This window comes from Natator depressus, chromosome 9, assembly GCF_965152275.1.
Source record: "Natator depressus isolate rNatDep1 chromosome 9, rNatDep2.hap1, whole genome shotgun sequence".
In the NCBI taxonomy this organism is placed as follows: Eukaryota; Metazoa; Chordata; order Testudines; family Cheloniidae; genus Natator; species Natator depressus.
Window position 1 is genome coordinate 83,989,114 of NC_134242.1, and position 20,724 is coordinate 84,009,837.

A 20,724-nucleotide genomic window follows, 5' to 3' on the forward strand; every position below is an offset into this window, starting at 1 on the left:
ACTTCATCGGATGCATTCAGATGAGACTTTCTCCAGAACAGATCTAGTTTGAAATTTAGCAAAAGTAAAACAAGGCACTAAGATTCGTATCTTCACAATGAAATAACCAGCGTTCAACAACTTTAGAGCATGCATCCTTTCTGTGCTCCCTCCTTCAGTGAGTACTCCCAACTCACACTAATGCTACCTGGAGTTGAGCACACATCATCAAGAGATGAATCTGCCCTGGGGGGCGCGGGTGGGTGGGAAATATGTAAACTTACCTTGCTTTTTTAAAGAAAGTAACAGTTCTGGCAGGACTGCTGTGTGCTAGCTTCTAACTCAACAAACTAATGAGTTAATTATGAGTGTTATACATGAATTAGTTAGATCAGGTGCCAGCTGTGTTTCCATGGCAACAAGCACATGCAAACAAATTTTTGTTACAACTAACATTCTTGTTTGCACCAAGTTAGTTTGCATGTATCAGAAGACCAGTTAGAGAGCTGCTCAAACCTGTGATGGTTTCTTAGGTGATAGATGTTTAGTACTTTGGATTCTGCCCCTGTCACCCTGTATTTTTTTTTTTTTTTTAAGTTAAGCATGTTAAAAAAAATTACAAGGGACACTCTTGCATTTAATTTTTTTTTGGGGGGGGGGGGGAAGGGGTGCAACACAGCTGGGGGAAGGTCACTATTTATGCAGGATTTAAGTTTGCATGCTAAATTTTGAGAATATATGTTTGAAGAACTACCAAGGTCTCTGCTGACAGATGATGCAGATACACTGTCAAAAAGGTGCAACTTAGTTTATATTCCACTAGGGTGATGCATTTAAATTTGTTAAAGAATTTGAATGGTACAGAAATACAATTGATTTGTCAGCTCAGAAATATGAGAAATGTTGTATAAATCAAGTGTGCAAGATTGAATTTACCTAAAATAAAAAGCAAATAAAGATAAAACAGCTTATCTGAAGACCAAGTTTACAACACGCTTTGAACATTAGCTGATAAAATGGTGTAGACCTGTATTATAATGGAAATGAGGGCATGCTCTTTCTAAGCAAGAGTATATGCTGTGGTAAGCAAGTGAAGTTTTAGATAGTATAAAGGTTATGCTGATGTCCAATGACAAAAACTAGCATACATGCATATGGATGTGTGCATATATGTGGTCACACACACACTCCTTATGAACAGTCTCCAAGTGGCTTGAGGGTTTTCCCTTTTCCCTCCCCAAAGCCATTTAAAAGATTGGTCAACTTGGCAAATGTCCTTTTTAAATTTTCTGGTTAATGCAGTTTGGCATGAACCATCAGTCTTAGTATAGTTAAGTCCACCCTTACTAACACACTTGTTTAAAAGTGTCCCCAGGAAATGAGGAAACACTTTCTCTCAGTGTCCTCATGGTCTGCTATGCCACTCTTCTGATTTCCTGGTTTTAACATCTTAATTCCCTCAGACTATGGTCATCTGAAAAGCCTCTAAAAATACTGAGTGCCCATTTAGTTACTTTACCTTTTATGTATACTTTTCAAGATCATACATTTTGCAGACATCAAAAGACAGGTCACCAGTAGTAAATTTCTCTTACTAGCCTGATGTTAAATACATTTCTTCAGGTGCTGTTAGGATGGACATCTCAAGTTTGTATAAAAATAAAAGTCAGTTTGTTTTTTTGAGGATTTTGAAAATAAACCTCAGAATACCACCCATTTCAATACAATTGAGATGAATCATCACGATCACTCTGGGTAGGAAACTAAGTAATGCTACACATGTTCTTAGGTCCACCATCTTATAAAAATGATGCCTACCTTTGTAGAGTTCCCCCCCCCCCAGCACCTGATTCAACCACTGAAATCAATGAAAAGCCTCCAAAGTCCATTGATCAGGCCCAGAGTGTTTCTACAATGCAACATTTCTGTCCCCATTACAAGAGGGCCCGATATAATGTCTAATACTGGGAATGAGCTCTACTGTATGACAGGCAGATCATCAGAACAGAGAACGGCTAAAACTTAAATTTGTGCTTTTTTATTCCATGTGCTCATATGCTATAAAATGTGTTTTATGATTTCCACAATTCGCTACTTAACTAAGGTCAGGTCTACACTACAGACCTATATTGGTATAACTACATCGCTCAGGGGTGTGAAAAATCCACACCCCTAGGTCAGCATAACTATGTTGCTTAACACCCCATATAGACAGCATTATGTCAACAGGAGAGCTTTACTCATTGACATAACTACTGCCTCTCAGGGAGGCAGATTAACTAGGCGGATGGGAGAGATTCTCTGGTTGGCGTAGGAGTACATTCACTTAAGTGCTGCAGCTGCGCAGATGCAGTGTTTTAAGTGTAGACCTTCCCTGAGAACAGTCCAAAATGTTTCCATGGGGGACTTGCAGAAGTCTCAAGGTTTTATTGTCTTCTCAAATACACAACAGTTAGATAAGGAGAGAGAAATAGGTAAAAAAAACAAAAATCTCATACCTTCAATCCAATGAAGTATAGCTACATCAGCCCGTAAAAAATATGTCTTTTCTCTGCTTTTTTTGCTCTGGGTCCGTGTGCACGTTTTCCTCACCCCTCTTAGGCATTGGATTTTATATTTCCAACAGTCTAGCAGGAGTGTTACACACAGAATTATTTCCTAGCTAGTCACGTCATGATATACGAGTTACAAAACGTTACGTACCCCTTTCACATGGCAGAGTTAGCATCTGCCAACTCCAGGGTCTACTGTTACATTCTGCTCGGGAGGGGAGGGGGGAGGAGGGAAGAGGAGAAGAGAAAGAGAGACTTTTCAACCGAAGAAAAGACAGTCAATTAATAAACCACAGAAATACTGAGTTGAGAAGTAAGAGCAGACAACTTGGAGAGACTGTTCTGCCCCTTACTGGGCATAGGACTTTATCTCAAAACACAAGCTCTTTTTGGTCATTTCTTGTTCTAACCCTTTCTTCTGCAAAGGCCTGCTCCTCACTGAGATGCATCTACCACATGGGGCCCACTTTTGTTGATCCTCATGCTTTTCACGGTCTATGAAAACACAAATTTGTGCTACTGCTGTCATTACACAAGCACAATCACAAGCATTCCTGTAGCATCCTCCTTAATTGTTTAGGTATCTTTCATTCCTTCTATAGGACTGACCTGCAGAGGTCATTATGGCATATAACTGATGCAGATGATATAGCTATTACAGTAGTAAGTAGCTAGCTTCTTTACTTGAAAAGTAGTCCCCCTCTCCTCCGTATCCCTGCTATTTGTAACTTGGGGTAACTATTCAGCTTTCTTGGAGTATTTCCTCTATCCTAGTTTCCTAGCATATAGTCTCTTTGTAGCTACTTTGGGTTTACTTATTTTGGTACACAAAAACAGGTCAGATGACGCTGGCACAGGGTCTTCTTGTGTTGAACTTGGTGTATAATTTGGGACTATGAGATAGCTAGGATAAGAAGAGAGTTTGGCTATTGAGTTTAATCATTGCAAAAGTCATTTGGATAAGTTACCTTCAGTTTGAGAAGCACTTCTGACTCTTTGCTTGCTAGTGTGTATGTTCAAGAGGATACAGCCTTTAAATGGGGCTAATACTCTTTCATAGGTGGAATTTTTTTTTTTTTTACAAGGTGTTTAAACTGCTGAATAAAGATGTGCAGAAACGTGTATATTAGTTGTGCAATGGCAGACAGAGAGGTTCAAGTGCTCTGGAGGGCTGAGCCTGTTTTTAGGCTTGCCTGCAGGTCATGTTAATTTTCATTGCTTTGTTCCAAACAAAAGAGGCTGTTCTACTTCATTGTGGCTTCTAATAATTGCTGCTTTCTCTCCAGGTGTGGAAATTGAGTTTTTTTGTTTGGGTTTTTTTTTCCCTCCAGTTTACTGCAGTTTCTTTGGCCTGGGTGGTGGTTTTCCTTCCTCTAAAGGGCATTAGCAATGTTTTGGTGCATAAGGGAGTAAAAGAGCCTTTGCATAGTACCACTGGTGCTTCAAGTACATTGAGCTGATTGCTGTTATTATATTATCCATTATTCAGGTACCACTGTGTTGGCCAGACCTTAATGAATCCACTTCAGCCTCAAACTTCTCAAGGGGAAGCTAAGAAGAAATTGGCATTAAAGTAACAAAAAGATTCAAGTGAAAGCATTTTAGTTAATTTTTTGGAGTGTGTGGGAGGGAGGTGCTAAAAAAGGACAGGGTACATTTGGGAAGTAGGTAATTTTACCTATTCAAAAATGCTGTAGAAACATTAAGTAAAAGCCTTACAACACTTGTGTCAAGTAGATCTATCTTGGGTGAATCACCTGTGGGCTGAAGTTTTGTCCATGTGGGAAGTTAAACCAAAACTAACTAAAAGGTATGAATTTAAAGTACAATGGTTTAAAGCACATCATACCCTTCCCCCGTGCTTTAGCTTAACTATGGAAGTGAACTAAGCTAAAGTGTATTAAGACCATTTAAGTCTTTAGGCACTAGGTTAGCAGCCCAACAACAGCATGGAAGAGATGTCAACAGGCCCGTTGGGAAGGAATCATTCCCCCTCACCCCCCGGCCAAACAGAATAAATAGGATAGACTAAAAGGCCATTTTAGAGACTGAAGAGCTGGCAGCAAGCCAATGGATGAGGAGGAAAAGGAATAGTACACCTCAGCTTCTTTAGAAGACAAACTGTCATGTGAATGCAGACAACAGATGCCTCCTCAACATTTGATGATAGGTTGTTTGGTTGTCCAAAACTTGTCAGCATGGTCGTGTGTAGTTTTGGGTTTTTTTGAGGGAGGGTGCGTGGGGCAGCAATACAGACATCAGCTTGTTTTCCATTATGCAGTGGAGGGATTGACATTACACATTATGTGGTCAATACACATGATGTAGACATAGTATTATATGGATTTACCTAAAGGACCTAATTAGTATTTATTAGCAAGGTCACTATAAGGAATAACGGAGGCCTTTAACTTTAAGGCTATATCATCAAGTATGATTAGGACATGACTATTAAGCAAAATGAGACAAATGATAATGCCTTTATTCTCACCTACAAATCCACACTGATTCACAGCATGCTGCTGCTGCTGCTTTAAGACACTTGGAGTTTCACAAACTCCAGAAAGAAAAAAGAAAAGGAGTACTTGTGGCACCTTAGAGACTAACCAGTTTATTTGAGCATGAGCTTTCGTGAGCTACAGCTCCTTGTATAAGAAGGTGCCTGTGCAATCAGCGTTTATTATTCCTGTCAGAATAAATGATCCATTGGTATCAGCAGATGTAAAAAGATACTCCAGAGTCCTACTTGCTTTTTTTTTTTTTTTTTTTTTTGTTATCCCAGTCTCAGGGATCAAGATTTCCATCACAATGTTAGCATAAACAACGGCCAAGATTTCCACCACATTGTTTAATCAGTCACTACCATGGCTGCCAAATGAAGTCACTCTTTTGCCTCTCCAAACTCAGTGCATTATTCAAAGTTCTTATATTTCCATCTAGCACAGTGCCTGCTCAATGAGCAGTTAATACAGTCAAACATCTTAATTACCACTTGGACTAAGAAGGAGAGAGAGAGAGAAAGAAAATAAACTCTGCATTTCTACAGCACCTCCCATCTAAGCATCTCAAGTGATACGATAAGCTCTTTGGGATACAGCTAATCATTGAATAGGTTTGTACAGTGTCTAGCACCTGGTTGGCCTCTAAGAGCTACTGCAGTATAAATGTTTGATATCAGCATGGCAGTCTCATCTCCACTCCTGCATCTTGGAAGTAAAGGACAAAACTAGAGGTATTGTGTGTATGACTGGAGTGGGTGAAAGAGGGAGGAGAAAAAGTGGAGTGGTACTTGGAGATAGGAAGTTAATTAAAGTAAGAATTTATACAACTGAAAAAACTCAGTGTTCTCAACTGTCTCAAGTGTCCCTATTTTATGTCCCACAATATAAATGAAGGCACACAAAAAGGAGGCAGCAAACTGAAGGCTCAAAGTTGAAATTTTTGAAGTAGTTTATGGGATTTAGACTTATTTTTAAATCCAAGAAGGCACTGCAAAAGTTCTCAAAACTGCAGATTTTTAATATAAGATTTGTAGCGATAAAGATGAAGGCCTGATCTGTATCAGAAACTTGCCTATATAATATTTTGGTTAAGGGTATGGTTCTTTGACATGTTTATGTCATCAAAAATCCTAGCATAGATGAAGTTATACTAGAACTAAGCAGGGGAGTCTTTTGCCAGCATAGCTTATTTTATTTGGAGAAACTAGTATAAGCTATACCTACAAATGAATACAAACGGGGGGATGACAGGAAGTGGCAGGGGTTGTTAGTGTAGCTATATCAGCAAAACTTTTCTAGTGTAGGCCTGGGTTAAGTCAAACTACAGTAAGGTCTTTTACAGGTATGATCTTGTACCACAAATAGGAAGAGAACCTTCATCTTGCAGAAACATTTCATTTCAATTTTAGGATTAATTTTAGCGCCGTGCACCTAGATCCCCTTCAGAACACAGGAAAAGAGGAGTCTGAAATTCAACTCAGCCATTTTGATTCTGCATAGATGAAAGCCTGTCAGATCAGGAAAGAACAAGGAGGAGACTAAACTATTTTCATTCCTCACACTTGGGGGGCGGGGGGGGGGGGAAGAAGAGTCACATCCAACCACAACCATTTGGTGAAGCCAAATCAGAATGGTGTCTTCCTAGTCTCAAGAATATTGACTCTGCTACCAAAAAGCCAGCCTAATGAGGAGAAAAAAAAAAACAGGGCATATGGTACAAAAGGAGATTGGAGTGAAAAAGAATGGGATGCAAAACACCTGCCCAATGTTGTTACAGCAAATTGATTACAGTGCCTTCTCTAAAGGCAAATATTGTTGTTTAGACAAACAAAATACAAAGGGAAGTTTTCAGCTGCTAGATCAGAGCAGATCAGCATTTAAAAAAAAACAAAACACTATGACCAAAACTGCAATTTTTTTTCTTTTAAATTGCAATTATCTTGACACTTGTCAATAGTAATGTTATTTTCAGCTATAGCTCAGTGTTATGCCATTGTTACCAACCACAAGTTGTAAGTTATCTTAGCAGCAGCATTTTGGTACAGGAGTCTATATAATATATATTTATGTTACGTTTAAGAAGGTAGGTTGTTGAGGCCTGACATAAAAAGTTTTATAATAAATTCCACTTTAGTTTTTTAACCAGAGACTAATCTAAATTCTTCTTAGGAAAGGAGGAATATTTGTTTGTATATTGTTCCGTTGCTTTCTAAGAACCATATCCAGCCGGGAGAGAAAGGGAAATTAAGTTTCAACTTGACCAATGAATAACATTGCAATTATATAATTAGAAGTAGCTATGGCCTGATCTTGCAGACTTTACACTTTGTATACCTTATCTTATGGCTGCTTGTATAAGACTTAGAAGCCTGGGTCCCTAATTAGGGATTTTTAAAATCATTAGATTTAATTTTGCTACAGATTTGATACACTTTCAGCTCAGCTTTTATCTTTATTCTATTGATTAATTCCATGTTATATGCAGGTTCTCTCCCCATACTACAGAATTTGAAATGTTTTCGTTAGCTAACCAAAACACAACACATTTCCTTTTAAAAGTACAGTGTATTAGTAAATCACAATGAAACTTCACTAAGTAGCACTGACTTCACAAGTTTTCTTTTGCAGGGAGTGAGGCTTGGGGGACTGGTAGGAGGGAAGCCACACAGGTCCAGAACTTGCTGTCTTCAGTCAATGCCAAACTACAGGACCAGTACCAAAATAAATACCATTTGCTGTACCAGTGATCACTGCGAGGTCCAGTATCTTGTGAACTGCCAACAAATGCTTTATACTATTAGAACACCAGGAATAGCAGAAAGCATTCTTTCTAGATGCAGCATAATCATAGCAGCCACTATCTTAAGAACCAAAGCTAGAAGCCAATGTTTTTACACAACAGCCAGAAAACTGGGAATTTGAATCCCAAGAGATACAAGTAATCCATCCATCTCAATCTCAAGCAAGTCATAGAATAAACTGCTAGTCATCTCAGAATTAAAGAAAAATAAGTACTATATCAATCAAAAAGGACACAGTTAAGTTCTGATATCTCATAAACCTGGAAGGGCTAGATTGTTGACAAATTGTAAATGCTGTCAGAATCATCAGCAAACCTTCCCCAAGCATTGGTTCTGTATCAGAAAATAAAAACATATGAATGTAATGAGCACTATATGTACTCTGAAGTTGCCAATAGTCAGTCTTATTTCCAGTTTGGTTTTTCAACATGCCTCTTCTTGGAAGAGGGGGTTGTTGGGAGAGGGAAAGTGGTACACAAAAACTCATTCCTTATGACTCAAGAATAATTAAAAAAAATTCTCTGCTTTTGCCTGTGGCTCTGCATGCACAATAAAAACTGTGGCTCAGTGCCAGCATCCAGGACATCTAACCACTTGATCTGACCAAGCAATCTGGAAGCTAAACATCCAACACCACATCTTTTGAACACAATTCTGTGACCAGAACTTGAGTATTGGTACAAATATTAAACACAGCTTTAAACAATCGGGCCCAGATGTAAGAGACAGGTGTACATACAAAGCAGAGTGGACATTATTTAAAACCAGAATTTTTTTCAGGAAGAATCTGAATTTACTATTTATCTTGCAAATACAAAATTCCCATGACCAGTCATGGAATAGCTGAATGCTCAGTATGCATGTAGAGTGCCTAAAAGCTGTATTCTTAATTTTTAAGATTGCTCTGAAGCTTGCAGCATCTCAGAAGGGTTCATGCCATACAAATTACTCCAAAATGAAACTGTTACATATTATCATTGGTTTAAAAGGGCATCCTAAGAACAACATTGTATAGAGCTACACCAGGGGTTCCCAAACTTGGTTTGCAGCTTGTTCAGGTTCCCGGCCAATGGGAGCTGCGGGAAGTGGCATGGGCTGGGCCACCGCTTCCCGCAGCTCCCATTGGCCGGGAATGGCGAACCGCAGCCACTGGGAGCTGCGAGCTGACGTACCTGTGGATGCTCAGGTAAATAAGGCGTCTTGCGGCCTACCAGGGGCTTACCCTGAACAAGCCGTGAACCAAGTTTGGGAACACTGATGTAGCAAGATATATAAAAGCAATCTAGTGGAAAGTTCACCCAGTTCAAAGGATTAGACTATAAAAATCTTTCATACTCCCATGAAGCATATTATGTTCTTTTGCCCTCTGCTCAATTGTCTTTATCGTATTTGTAAAATAACAAATCTACTGCACTTTGTTCCAGTTAAGAATATCCTAATAAATCTAGGTTTCAGAGTAACAGCCGTGTTAGTCTGTATTCGTAAAAAGAAAAAAGAAAAGGAGTACTTGTGGCACCTTAGAGACTAACCAGTTTATTTGAGCATGAGCTTTCGTGAGCTACAGCTCACTTCATCGGATGCATAGCATATCGTGGAAACTGCAGAAGACATTATATACACACAGAGACCATGAAACAAAACTTCCTCCCACCCCACTGTCCTGCTGCTAACAGCTTATCTAAAGTGATCATCAAGGAAGGCCATTTCCAGCACAAATCAAGGTTTTCTCACTCTTCCCCCCCCCCCCCCCCACACACACACACAGACACACATACGAACTCACTCTCCTGCTGGTAATAGCCCATCCCTCTTTGAAACCTCTCTTTATAATGCGCATGATAATCAAGGTGGGTCATTTCCAGCACTAATCCAGGTTTTCTCACCACCCCGCCCCCCCCCCCACACACACACCCCCCTCCAAAAACCACACACACAAACTCACTCTCCTGCTGGCAATAGCTCATCTTACAATGTGCACAGCAATAATCCAAGTTTAACCAGAACGTCTTGGGGGGGGGGGGGGGGGTTTATAGGAAAAAAACAAGGGGAGATAGGCTACCTTGCATAATGACTTAGCCACTCCCAGTCTCTATTCAAGCCCAAATTAATAGTATCCAATTTGCAAATGAATTCCAATTCAGCAGTTTCTCGCTGGAGTCTGGATTTGAAGTTTTTTTGCTTTAAGATAGCGACCCTCATGTCTGTGATTGCGTGACCAGAGAGATTGAAGTGTTCTCCGACTGGTTTATGAATGTTATAATTCTTAACATCTGATTTGTGTCCATTTATTCTTTTACGTAGAGACTGTCCAGTTTGACCAATGTACATGGCAGAGGGGCATTGCTGGCACATGATGGCATATATCACATTGGTGGATGTGCAGGTGAACGAGCCTCTGATAGTGTGGCTGATGTTGTTAGGCCCTGTGATGGTGTTCCCTGAATAGATATGTGGGCACAGTTGGCAACGGGCTTTCTTGCAAGGATAGGTTCCTGGGTTAGTGGTTCTGTTGTGTGGTATGTGGTTGTTGGTGAGTATTCGCTTCAGGTTGGGGGGCTGTCTGTAGGCAAGGACTGGCCTTTCTCCCAAGATTTGTGAGAGTGTTGGGTCATCCTTCAGGATAGGTTGTAGATCCTTAATAATGCGTTGGAGGGGTTTTAGTTGGGGGCTGAAGGTGACGGCTAGTGGCGTTCTGTTATTTTCTTTGTTAGGCCTGTCCTGTAGTAGGTGACTTCTGGGAACTCTTCTGGCTCTATCAATCTGTTTCTTCACTTCCGCAGGTGGGTATTGTAGTTGTAAGAATGCTTGATAGAGATCTTGTAGGTGTTTGTCTCTGTCTGAGGGGTTGGAGCAAATGCGGTTGTATCGCAGAGCTTGGCTGTAGACGATGGATCGTGTGGTGTGGTCAGGGTGAAAGCTGGAGGCATGTAGGTAGGAATAGCGGTCAGTAGGTTTCCGGTATAGGGTGGTGTTGATGTGACCATCGTTTATTAGCACTGTAGTGTCCAGGAAGTGGATCTCATGTGTGGACTGGACCAGGCTGAGGTTGATGGTGGGATGGAAATTGTTGAAATCATGGTGGAATTCCTCAAGGGCTTCTTTTCCATGGGTCCAGATGATGAAGATGTCATCAATATAGCGCAAGTAAAGTAGGGGCGTTAGGGGACGAGAGCTGAGGAAGCGTTGTTCTAAATCAGCCATAAAAATGTTGGCATACTGTGGGGCCATGCGGGTACCCATAGCAGTGCCGCTGATCTGAAGGTATACATTGTCCCCAAATGTAAAATAGTTATGGGTAAGGACAAAGTCACAAAGTTCAGCCACCAGGATAGCCGTGACATTATCGGGGATAGTGTTCTTGATGGCTTGTAGTCCATCTTTGTGTGGAATGTTGGTGTAGAGGGCTTCTACATCCATAGTGGCCAGGATGGTGTTATCAGGAAGATCACCAATGGATTGTAGTTTCCTCAGGAAGTCAGTGGTGTCTCGAAGGTAGCTGGGAGTGCTGGTAGCGTAGGGCCTGAGGAGTGAGTCTACATAGCCGGACAATCCTGCTGTCAGGGTGCCAATGCCTGAGATGATGGGGCGTCCAGGATTTCCAGGTTTATGGATCTTGGGTAGTAGATAGAATATCCCAGGTCGGGGTTCCAGGGGTGTGTCTGTGCGGATTTGATCTTGCGCTTTTTCAGGAAGTTTCTTGAGCAAATGCTGTAGATGCTTTTGGTAACTCTCAGTGGGATCAGAGGGTAATGGCTTGTAGAAAGTGGTGTTGGAGAGCTGCCGAGCAGCCTCTTGTTCATATTCCGACCTATTCATGATGACAACAGCACCTCCTTTGTCAGCCTTTTTGATTATGATGTCAGAGTTGTTTCTGAGGCTGTGGATGGCATTGTGTTCTGCACGGCTGAGGTTATGGGGCAAGTGATGCTGCTTTTCCACAATTTCAGCCAGTGCACGTCGGCGGAAGCACTCTATGTAGAAGTCCAGTCTGCTGTTTCGACCTTCAGGAGGAGTCCACCTAGAATCCTTCTTTTTGTAATGTTGGTAGGCAGGCCTCTGTGGATCATTATTTTGTTCAGAGGTATCTTGGAAATATTCCTTGAGTCGGAGACGTCGAAAATAGGATTCTAGGTCACCACAGAACTGTATCATGTTCGAGGGGGTGGAGGGGCAGAAGGAGAGACCCTGAGATAGGACAGCTGCTTCTGCTGGGCTGAGAGTATAGTTGGATAGGTTAACAATATTGCTGGGTGGGTTGAGGGGACCATTGCTGTGGCCCCTTGTAGCCTGTAGTAGTTTAGAAACCCTCTGATCCCACTGAGAGTTACCAAAAGCATCTACAGCATTTGCTCAAGAAACTTCCTGAAAAAGCGCAAGATCAAATCCGCACAGACACACCCCTGGAACCCCGACCTGGGATATTCTATCTACTACCCAAGATCCATAAACCTGGAAATCCTGGACGCCCCATCATCTCAGGCATTGGCACCCTGACAGCAGGATTGTCCGGCTATGTAGACTCACTCCTCAGGCCCTACGCTACCAGCACTCCCAGCTACCTTCGAGACACCACTGACTTCCTGAGGAAACTACAATCCATTGGTGATCTTCCTGATAACACCATCCTGGCCACTATGGATGTAGAAGCCCTCTACACCAACATTCCACACAAAGATGGACTACAAGCCATCAAGAACACTATCCCCGATAATGTCACGGCTATCCTGGTGGCTGAACTTTGTGACTTTGTCCTTACCCATAACTATTTTACATTTGGGGACAATGTATACCTTCAGATCAGCGGCACTGCTATGGGTACCCGCATGGCCCCACAGTATGCCAACATTTTTATGGCTGATTTAGAACAACGCTTCCTCAGCTCTCGTCCCCTAACGCCCCTACTTTACTTGCGCTATATTGATGACATCTTCATCATCTGGACCCATGGAAAAGAAGCCCTTGAGGAATTCCACCATGATTTCAACAATTTCCATCCCACCATCAACCTCAGCCTGGTCCAGTCCACACATGAGATCCACTTCCTGGACACTACAGTGCTAATAAACGATGGTCACATCAACACCACCCTATACCGGAAACCTACTGACCGCTATTCCTACCTACATGCCTCCAGCTTTCACCCTGACCACACCACACGATCCATCGTCTACAGCCAAGCTCTGCGATACAACCGCATTTGCTCCAACCCCTCAGACAGAGACAAACACCTACAAGATCTCTATCAAGCATTCTTACAACTACAATACCCACCTGCGGAAGTGAAGAAACAGATTGATAGAGCCAGAAGAGTTCCCAGAAGTCACCTACTACAGGACAGGCCTAACAAAGAAAATAACAGAACGCCACTAGCCGTCACCTTCAGCCCCCAACTAAAACCCCTCCAACGCATTATTAAGGATCTACAACCTATCCTGAAGGATGACCCAACACTCTCACAAATCTTGGGAGAAAGGCCAGTCCTTGCCTACAGACAGCCCCCCAACCTGAAGCGAATACTCACCAACAACCACATACCACACAACAGAACCACTAACCCAGGAACCTATCCTTGCAAGAAAGCCCGTTGCCAACTGTGCCCACATATCTATTCAGGGAACACCATCACAGGGCCTAACAACATCAGCCACACTATCAGAGGCTCGTTCACCTGCACATCCACCAATGTGATATATGCCATCATGTGCCAGCAATGCCCCTCTGCCATGTACATTGGTCAAACTGGACAGTCTCTACGTAAAAGAATAAATGGACACAAATCAGATGTTAAGAATTATAACATTCATAAACCAGTCGGAGAACACTTCAATCTCTCTGGTCACGCAATCACAGACATGAGGGTCGCTATCTTAAAGCAAAAAAACTTCAAATCCAGACTCCAGCGAGAAACTGCTGAATTGGAATTCATTTGCAAATTGGATACTATTAATTTGGGCTTGAATAGAGACTGGGAGTGGCTAAGTCATTATGCAAGGTAGCCTATCTCCCCTTGTTTTTTTCCTATAAACCCCCCCCCCCCCCCAAGACGTTCTGGTTAAACTTGGATTATTGCTGTGCACATTGTAAGATGAGCTATTGCCAGCAGGAGAGTGAGTTTGTGTGTGTGGTTTTTGGAGGGGGGTGTGTGTGTGGGGGGGGGGGCGGGGTGGTGAGAAAACCTGGATTAGTGCTGGAAATGACCCACCTTGATTATCATGCGCATTATAAAGAGAGGTTTCAAAGAGGGATGGGCTATTACCAGCAGGAGAGTGAGTTCGTATGTGTGTCTGTGTGTGTGTGTGGGGGGGGGGGGGGGGGGAAGAGTGAGAAAACCTTGATTTGTGCTGGAAATGGCCTTCCTTGATGATCACTTTAGATAAGCTGTTAGCAGCAGGACAGTGGGGTGGGAGGAAGTTTTGTTTCATGGTCTCTGTGTGTATATAATGTCTTCTGCAGTTTCCACGATATGCTATGCATCCGATGAAGTGAGCTGTAGCTCACGAAAGCTCATGCTCAAATAAACTGGTTAGTCTCTAAGGTGCCACAAGTACTCCTTTTCTTTTTACTAATAAATCTAAATACTACATTTCTATTAATACCATAAGTCCTGTAACAGGATACCATGTGGACAGATTTCTGCATGTTCTCGTAATACCAACAGCAACATGTGATTGTATTTCAGTAAGTTCTTTGTACCAACATTTTTTTTTTTAAATACAAGTTTCCATATCTCGAAGACATAAGATTTGCTATTTGTTATCAAATTCCTAATGCAGATATTTTTTCCCTTTGGAATTTTAAAGATGGATAATATGTAAAGCTATGTACGATATTAAGAAACAAACAACTTTCAATTCCCTACTTACTCTAAAGTGTATGGTGCACTGGTATTAGATCTGTCTTACCCAGAGGAATAAAGTGCTCATCACCAAAGACATTAAGATTAAGCAGCTTTCACTGGATTTTAGGTCTACTCGGATAATCTCAGAAGTGGATTAAACAAATATGAGTAAATAAACAGTCCATAGTCAGTATGTCTACTGCAAAAAAGATCCTGCTGTAGAAATCCATATAATACAAAATAAAGTTGTCTGCAAACTGCATTTCATATGTATCCAAGAGTTCCTTGAGTCCAGCCTTTTCCTTTTAAAATTGAGTTCTGGCACATACTGAAATATAACTTTTACTATTAATATCTTCAAATAGCTAAGATCTGTGAGAGGGCAGAAACAAAATACCTGACAGTTCACAAACCTGACAGTCTGTAAAATTGGTTTTCAGCTAAACAGAATTATGGTTTGAGTCTTCCTGTTACAAAATGGGGAGTGTTTCAGGTGAGTAATCAATATGTATTTATAGAATTCAGAACACTTGCTGCTGAATTCTAAGCACCAGTTTTGGTATCCATTTCTTCCTTGTGTATGTGTAACTTTCAGTCAGATGGAGCTACATGCATGTATAAAGGGGAGATAACAAAAAGGCTGAAAAGTAGCCCCGGGGGAGTGTGTTCCTGCTCCAGAGACTGAAATATAGTTATAAGAATCCCCCGTCCCTCTAAAAAGTGAGGAAACCAGGAGGTTAAGTGTTATGGATTTCTACGTGTTATAAAGTCTGTATAAAGAGTATTTTCTGATACAGCTATTGTTGACTTTCAATTACACTCTTTTGAATGAAAGCCCCAAACCTAGAGAGTGACCTTTTATATGCAGCATGTTACTCTCTGTTGAGACCCATGCAAGGCCAGCTAAATTCTTGCCAGCTAACATGCCTTTCCACATTTACATCCTTGTTTTAGGTCAGGCTTTCCAATATTCACCTGAAGAAAATCATCATATCCAATGGGAAGAATATGACTTGACAAAAAAAAAACAAAAAAAACAAACCACATACTATGGAGTCCAGCTTCCGGTCTGCACCTAAGTCAATTGCTACTACTCGCATCTGTATTTAGAATTCAAGCTTTTACCAATGCCTGCTCGTGCCAGATCAAGTTGTTCAATTAATTTTGTATGTGTAATATATAGTGAATAATGTGTGCATTAGTCAGCAATAGCACAAAGTTGTATGGTTTCAGAGTAGCAGCCATGTTAGTCTGTATTCACAAAAAGAAAAGGAGTATTTGTGGCACCTTAGACTAACCAATTTATTTGAGCATAAGCTTTCGTGAGCTACCGATGAAGTGAGCTGTAGCTCACGAAAGCTTATGCTCAAATAAATTGGTTAGTCTAAGGTGCCACAAGTACTCCTTTTCTTTTTACAAAGTTGTACGCAATTTTATAAGTGCCCACTTCATTCCAGGTCACAAAAATGCTCAGCTCGAGCCCACCACAAAACATTTCATTTGAAACAAAGCAATAAGTCTGTAGAAATGAGATTTCTTTATTCAACCTGCCAACCCTGCAATCGCCAAAGAAATTTGAGAGAGAACGTTTGATGGCCTTTGTCAATTGCATTAGAGGTCAAATTATTTTACAAAGCATAGTACAGTACTATTTTCTTCTTTTCCCTACATCTTTTACACCACAAAGGCCTTTAAAATGTTTTTCCACCTTCTTCTTTTAATTCACAGCATTAATTTCACTTAATACCTCAAAACCCAATTTATTACAACACATTTGTAGCTTTAAAAAAAAAGTTCTAAATTACTTAAAAATTTACCTTCACTAGCCACTTTGTGGTTGACCCAATCTGTGTATTCTGTATGTTTAGTGAATTTTTGGTAATTAAGACCCAGATTCTTGCCTAATGTAAGCCAGCATAAGTCCGTTCGTGTCAACGGAATTTCACTGATTTTTCCACCAGTTGAAAACTAGTGCAACGTTTATTGCTTTCAACTGTGTTTTTGTTTTGTTTTTTTATTAACAGCTATACCAGTTTTGTAACAGTCACACATTAGAAGTGACAAGGTAGGTAAGGTAATATTTTTATTGGACCAACTTCTGTTGGTGAGAGAGAATCTTCTGCGCTTACACAGAGCTCTTCATTAGGCATGTTTTTCCTATTCTACATTTGCTGTGATGCATCTGAAATGCCACCTTTTAACAGGAGCCATATACACATCAATACCAAAATTTAACAGAGCATTTATTCAAGAACATAGCTCCTTCAAACTACTCTACTTGAAGGAACTCTGTTTTGGAGTAGGTATGTTTCCACCCACCTGTGGTGAACATAACAACATACCCTTATGAGCGCATCATTTTCATTCTAGATGAAGCATCCTTTATGTGCAGTGAGCAATTGCACTATACTTCACTGCCACTTTAACAAATGACTGCTGTCAGTCTACCTGCTAATTTTCCATTGTTCTCCAACAGTTATATGCCTCACTCTATATTAATGTTCAGCCTCTATAAACACATGTATAAAGAAAACAAACAGGGTACTTTTGACAGCTGCCATATACTATACTTTAGTATCTGAGACCAGCAGAAGAACATTCTCTCTCAGTTTCCCATTTTATCCTTCCGAGCTTCTCCCCTTATTTTAAAGTCCCCAAGAACTCTATATAGGACACAGGCTTCACCACTCTAAAGACAGTTGTATGTTTTCAGACTCAATTGCTTGGATTTTGTTGTATCTGAATGCCACTTTTTCAAAATAGGTTAAACATACTGGAGAGTAGCTACACTAGTAAGACTTACACTATTCATTGTAAAGACAACACAGCATATGAATCACAAATCCATTTTGTGTCCATATTACTTACTCAAAAGTGCACTGGATATGGAAGTTTGGCAGTGAGGTCCATGAATAAGCAAAATAAGTAAGTGAGTACAGTTCTTCCCTCCTCTGTTGTATGATGCTCTGGTGCACATTTTTGGACAAGCCATTTGGACTGCCTTATCATAGCTGAATTGAAGCATCATCCTAACTCCAATATATTCACCCTGCTCTCAGTGTACATTGCTATACACAGTTATTTCAATAATCTGACACTGGACCAGAGAAAAATGCTATTTTTATTAAAAAAAATGCATTAAGGTGGTTAGAATAACAGGTCCCGATACAAATTTGGTCAAGGCATGAGCCCATTTCAGTCCACGGCACTAAATCTGCTTGCTTAAAAATTCCCAGAACAATAACAGGAGCACTGGTATTTATCAGAAAGGTTGCTATTGAGATCACATGATAAATCATACCCTTTATGATGATCCTCCTCTGATCATCATCATCTCATTAGAACACATAGCCCTGGGGGAAGGTGGGAGGAACATTAAGTTTTAACTTTTTTAGAAAGCCAATGCTATGTCTAAAAGTTTCATCCTAAAGGAAGATACTTAAAACAACTATGCCATTCTGATGACTCAGATTTTTTAAGAAAAATGGGGGGGGGGGGGAAATCATGTTCTGAGCATTTCTCATGTTCACAAGAGTTCAGATTTCAGCCAGCAGATGATAGTTTAGCTAAGCAATAGAATTGGATGCACTTCTCCTTCAACAGTAAGCATACACTATTTCCCCCATATCATCTCTATAACTGAAAGAAATTATTATACTGCTTAAGCATTTAACCTTAGAGAAAAGTTTGTGATAGTACAATTTATGATGGTGCAAAGAAATGAGACTTATTTGGCTACATATGTGTCTGTATGCAGCTACACTACTTTTGCTGAGTTTATTCTTGAACGAGGCTATTATTTATTTTAGGTGAAATAACTACACTAACCTGGTGTCTTTTCTCCCATTCTTAAGGCCTAACCATTCCAGGGCAGATGTATAGTACCTTCCCCTTCCCAAAAGGGGATATAGTATTTCCCAAAGCCACCTACTGTACATGCTCCAGATCGCAGCACACCTTTACCATCCATGAAACTATCCCAGCCTAATTTATATATAGGCTCCAGGGCATGGTTTTGCTGTGGAGCATCTCCTTGGGAGAGTTGCATATATATCACACACACACACACACTATATACACACATATATACATACACATACACACACACACACTTCAGTTCTGCATATACAGTATATGCAGAACTGAAGTATGCCCAGGAAAACTAGTTACAACCTGAGGAGATGCTCCCCAGCAAAATCATGCCCTGGAGTCTCCTGAAAGTCCCCACCAGGTCCGGGTAGGAGTTCGGGATGCAGGTGAGGGCGCTGGATGGGGAGAGATCACAGAGCTCTCCCCGAGTTTTCTGGGGAGCTAAACTCCTTCCACCTTTGTGCTAGGGTAACAGTGAGGCTAACGCACAGACACAGCCAGACCTCCGTGGCTACCCTCCTTTCTCTCTCGGTCACTTCCAGCTCCTCTCCCGGGCTGCCCGTGCCACTCACCCACTCGCAAAAGAGCGCGAGGGGAGCAGCGAACCTGATGCGGAGAGAGAAAAAACACATCTGCTGCCTTTGCTTCGCAGCTGGCCCCGTGGCGGGGCCCCTGACGGAGCCACCTGAAGACACACGAGGGCAGGGACATCTCTCCCCCCAGTTTCTCTCTCTGTCCTGCCCCATCACCGCTGCCTTTCGGCGGGCGCTGGGGGGAGGGAAGCTCCTGCTCTAGATCGCGAGGCAGCCCGTCACCGTGGCCGGGGGCGCCCGGCTCAGCCGGGGGCTGCAGCCCAGACGCACTTGCCCGGAGGGGGCGCGGGGGCGTCCCCCAGTTCCCAGCGCTGCGTGGCCAGGGGCTCCCCGGCGCAGCTCCCTGTTTTGAAACAGCCGAAAGCTCCCCAAAGCGCCCGTCCCGGCGGTTCTGGGTTACCCGGGTTATAAGGACGAGGCGCCGCGCAGCCAGCGGGCGGAGGGACACCCCGCGGCCCGGCGCCCCCGGAGAGAGGGGGGCAGCACTTACCGCAGCCTCTGCGCTCAGCCCCCAGAGCCCCAGCAGCACCAGGCAGGCGGCGGCCAGGCGGCGGCAGCCCCGCCGCTCCATTCTCCTGGCGGGCTCAGCAGCCCCGCGCGCTCCCGGGCTGGCCCTGCAGCGCTGACATAGCCCGGCCGGGGGCCAGGCGGGGCTGAGCCTGCGGAGCGAGTCCCCCCCCTTCCCTCCCGCAAGCCGCACTCGCGCCGGCCCTTTTCACTCTACTCCGCCGGGCAAACTTCTCCCGACTCCACTTCTCCCGGCGCTACTTTGCCCCCAAAAAAGGCATGCACGCGGTATCCCTCCGCCGCACTCCAACCTCGTCTGGCTAATGGGCAACCTGGCTGGGGGCAGAGCTCTCCTGCACGGGAGGGGATATGGGGGGGCATTGCCCAGAGCATTCATTTCCCGCGCAGCCCGGCAGACAGCTGTTCGGCGGAGATGTGTACAGCTGTGTTGCCCTCCTCCCCGGTCTAAAAAAGCAAAACAACCTGCCCCCCACCCCCGGACTGAGAGTCCACTGTTTTGGCCGGGGACTATTTATTGCGGCGGAAGAGTCCCCAGGGAAAGTGTGGCTTTTAATATTGAGAGGCGCCTGTTTGCAACATGCAGACCCATCCCGGGAAGAGGAGCGCTAGGGCCGGGGAGGACAGGAGAAGAGAAATGCTCCGACACTCCAGGTGCACGTTACGCCTTGTTCTACCTCAGACGGGCTAGCATTAAACCGGTGTCACTCTCTGTCTGCAGCTGTTAGCATGCTAGGCAGCAGGGATTGGGAGGCGGAAAACACCAGGTAACTTCCCTTTTAAGTGCCCATCAGTAACCAGCCTGAGTTGATGTCCTAAAACCAGAAGTTTTACCACACAAATGACAAAGGATAATGAGGTGTGTTTAGTTGTAGTTTTAACCCACCAGGATGCCCTTTTGCTGCCTTTGCGGCTGATCTAATATAGATTAGAAAGGTTGTCTGCTACACACCCAGCTGTATTGCTAGGATCGATCACCCCGGGGGGGGACGATGTGGCAGAGCTACAAAGCTCTTCTATCTCAGGGCATCTTTAGAGTCACATTAAATCACTGGTGTTAGAAGA

General features: G+C 42.6%; 2 protein-coding genes across 4 annotated transcripts in view; one reads left to right on the forward strand and one right to left on the reverse strand.

The window, feature by feature from the left end:
* The window catches only part of COL4A5 (collagen type IV alpha 5 chain), a 147,857-nt gene extending 128,096 nt beyond the window's left edge, over positions 1-19,761 (reverse strand). Inside the window, exon 1 of the mRNA XM_074962487.1 lies at positions 19,625-19,761. Coding sequence (XP_074818588.1) covers positions 19,625-19,705 — 81 coding nt within the window. The 5' untranslated portion in view covers positions 19,706-19,761. The remainder of the gene's footprint in view (positions 1-19,624) is intronic.
* A 491-nt stretch (positions 19,762-20,252) lies between these two features.
* The window catches only part of COL4A6 (collagen type IV alpha 6 chain), a 186,079-nt gene continuing 185,607 nt past the window's right edge, over positions 20,253-20,724 (forward strand). For 2 of the 3 annotated variants that reach the window (XM_074962489.1, XM_074962490.1), the window contains exon 1: positions 20,253-20,426. The gene's annotated coding sequence lies outside the window, so the exon portion shown is untranslated. The remainder of the gene's footprint in view (positions 20,427-20,724) is intronic. The other variant, XM_074962491.1, reaches the window with a different exon arrangement.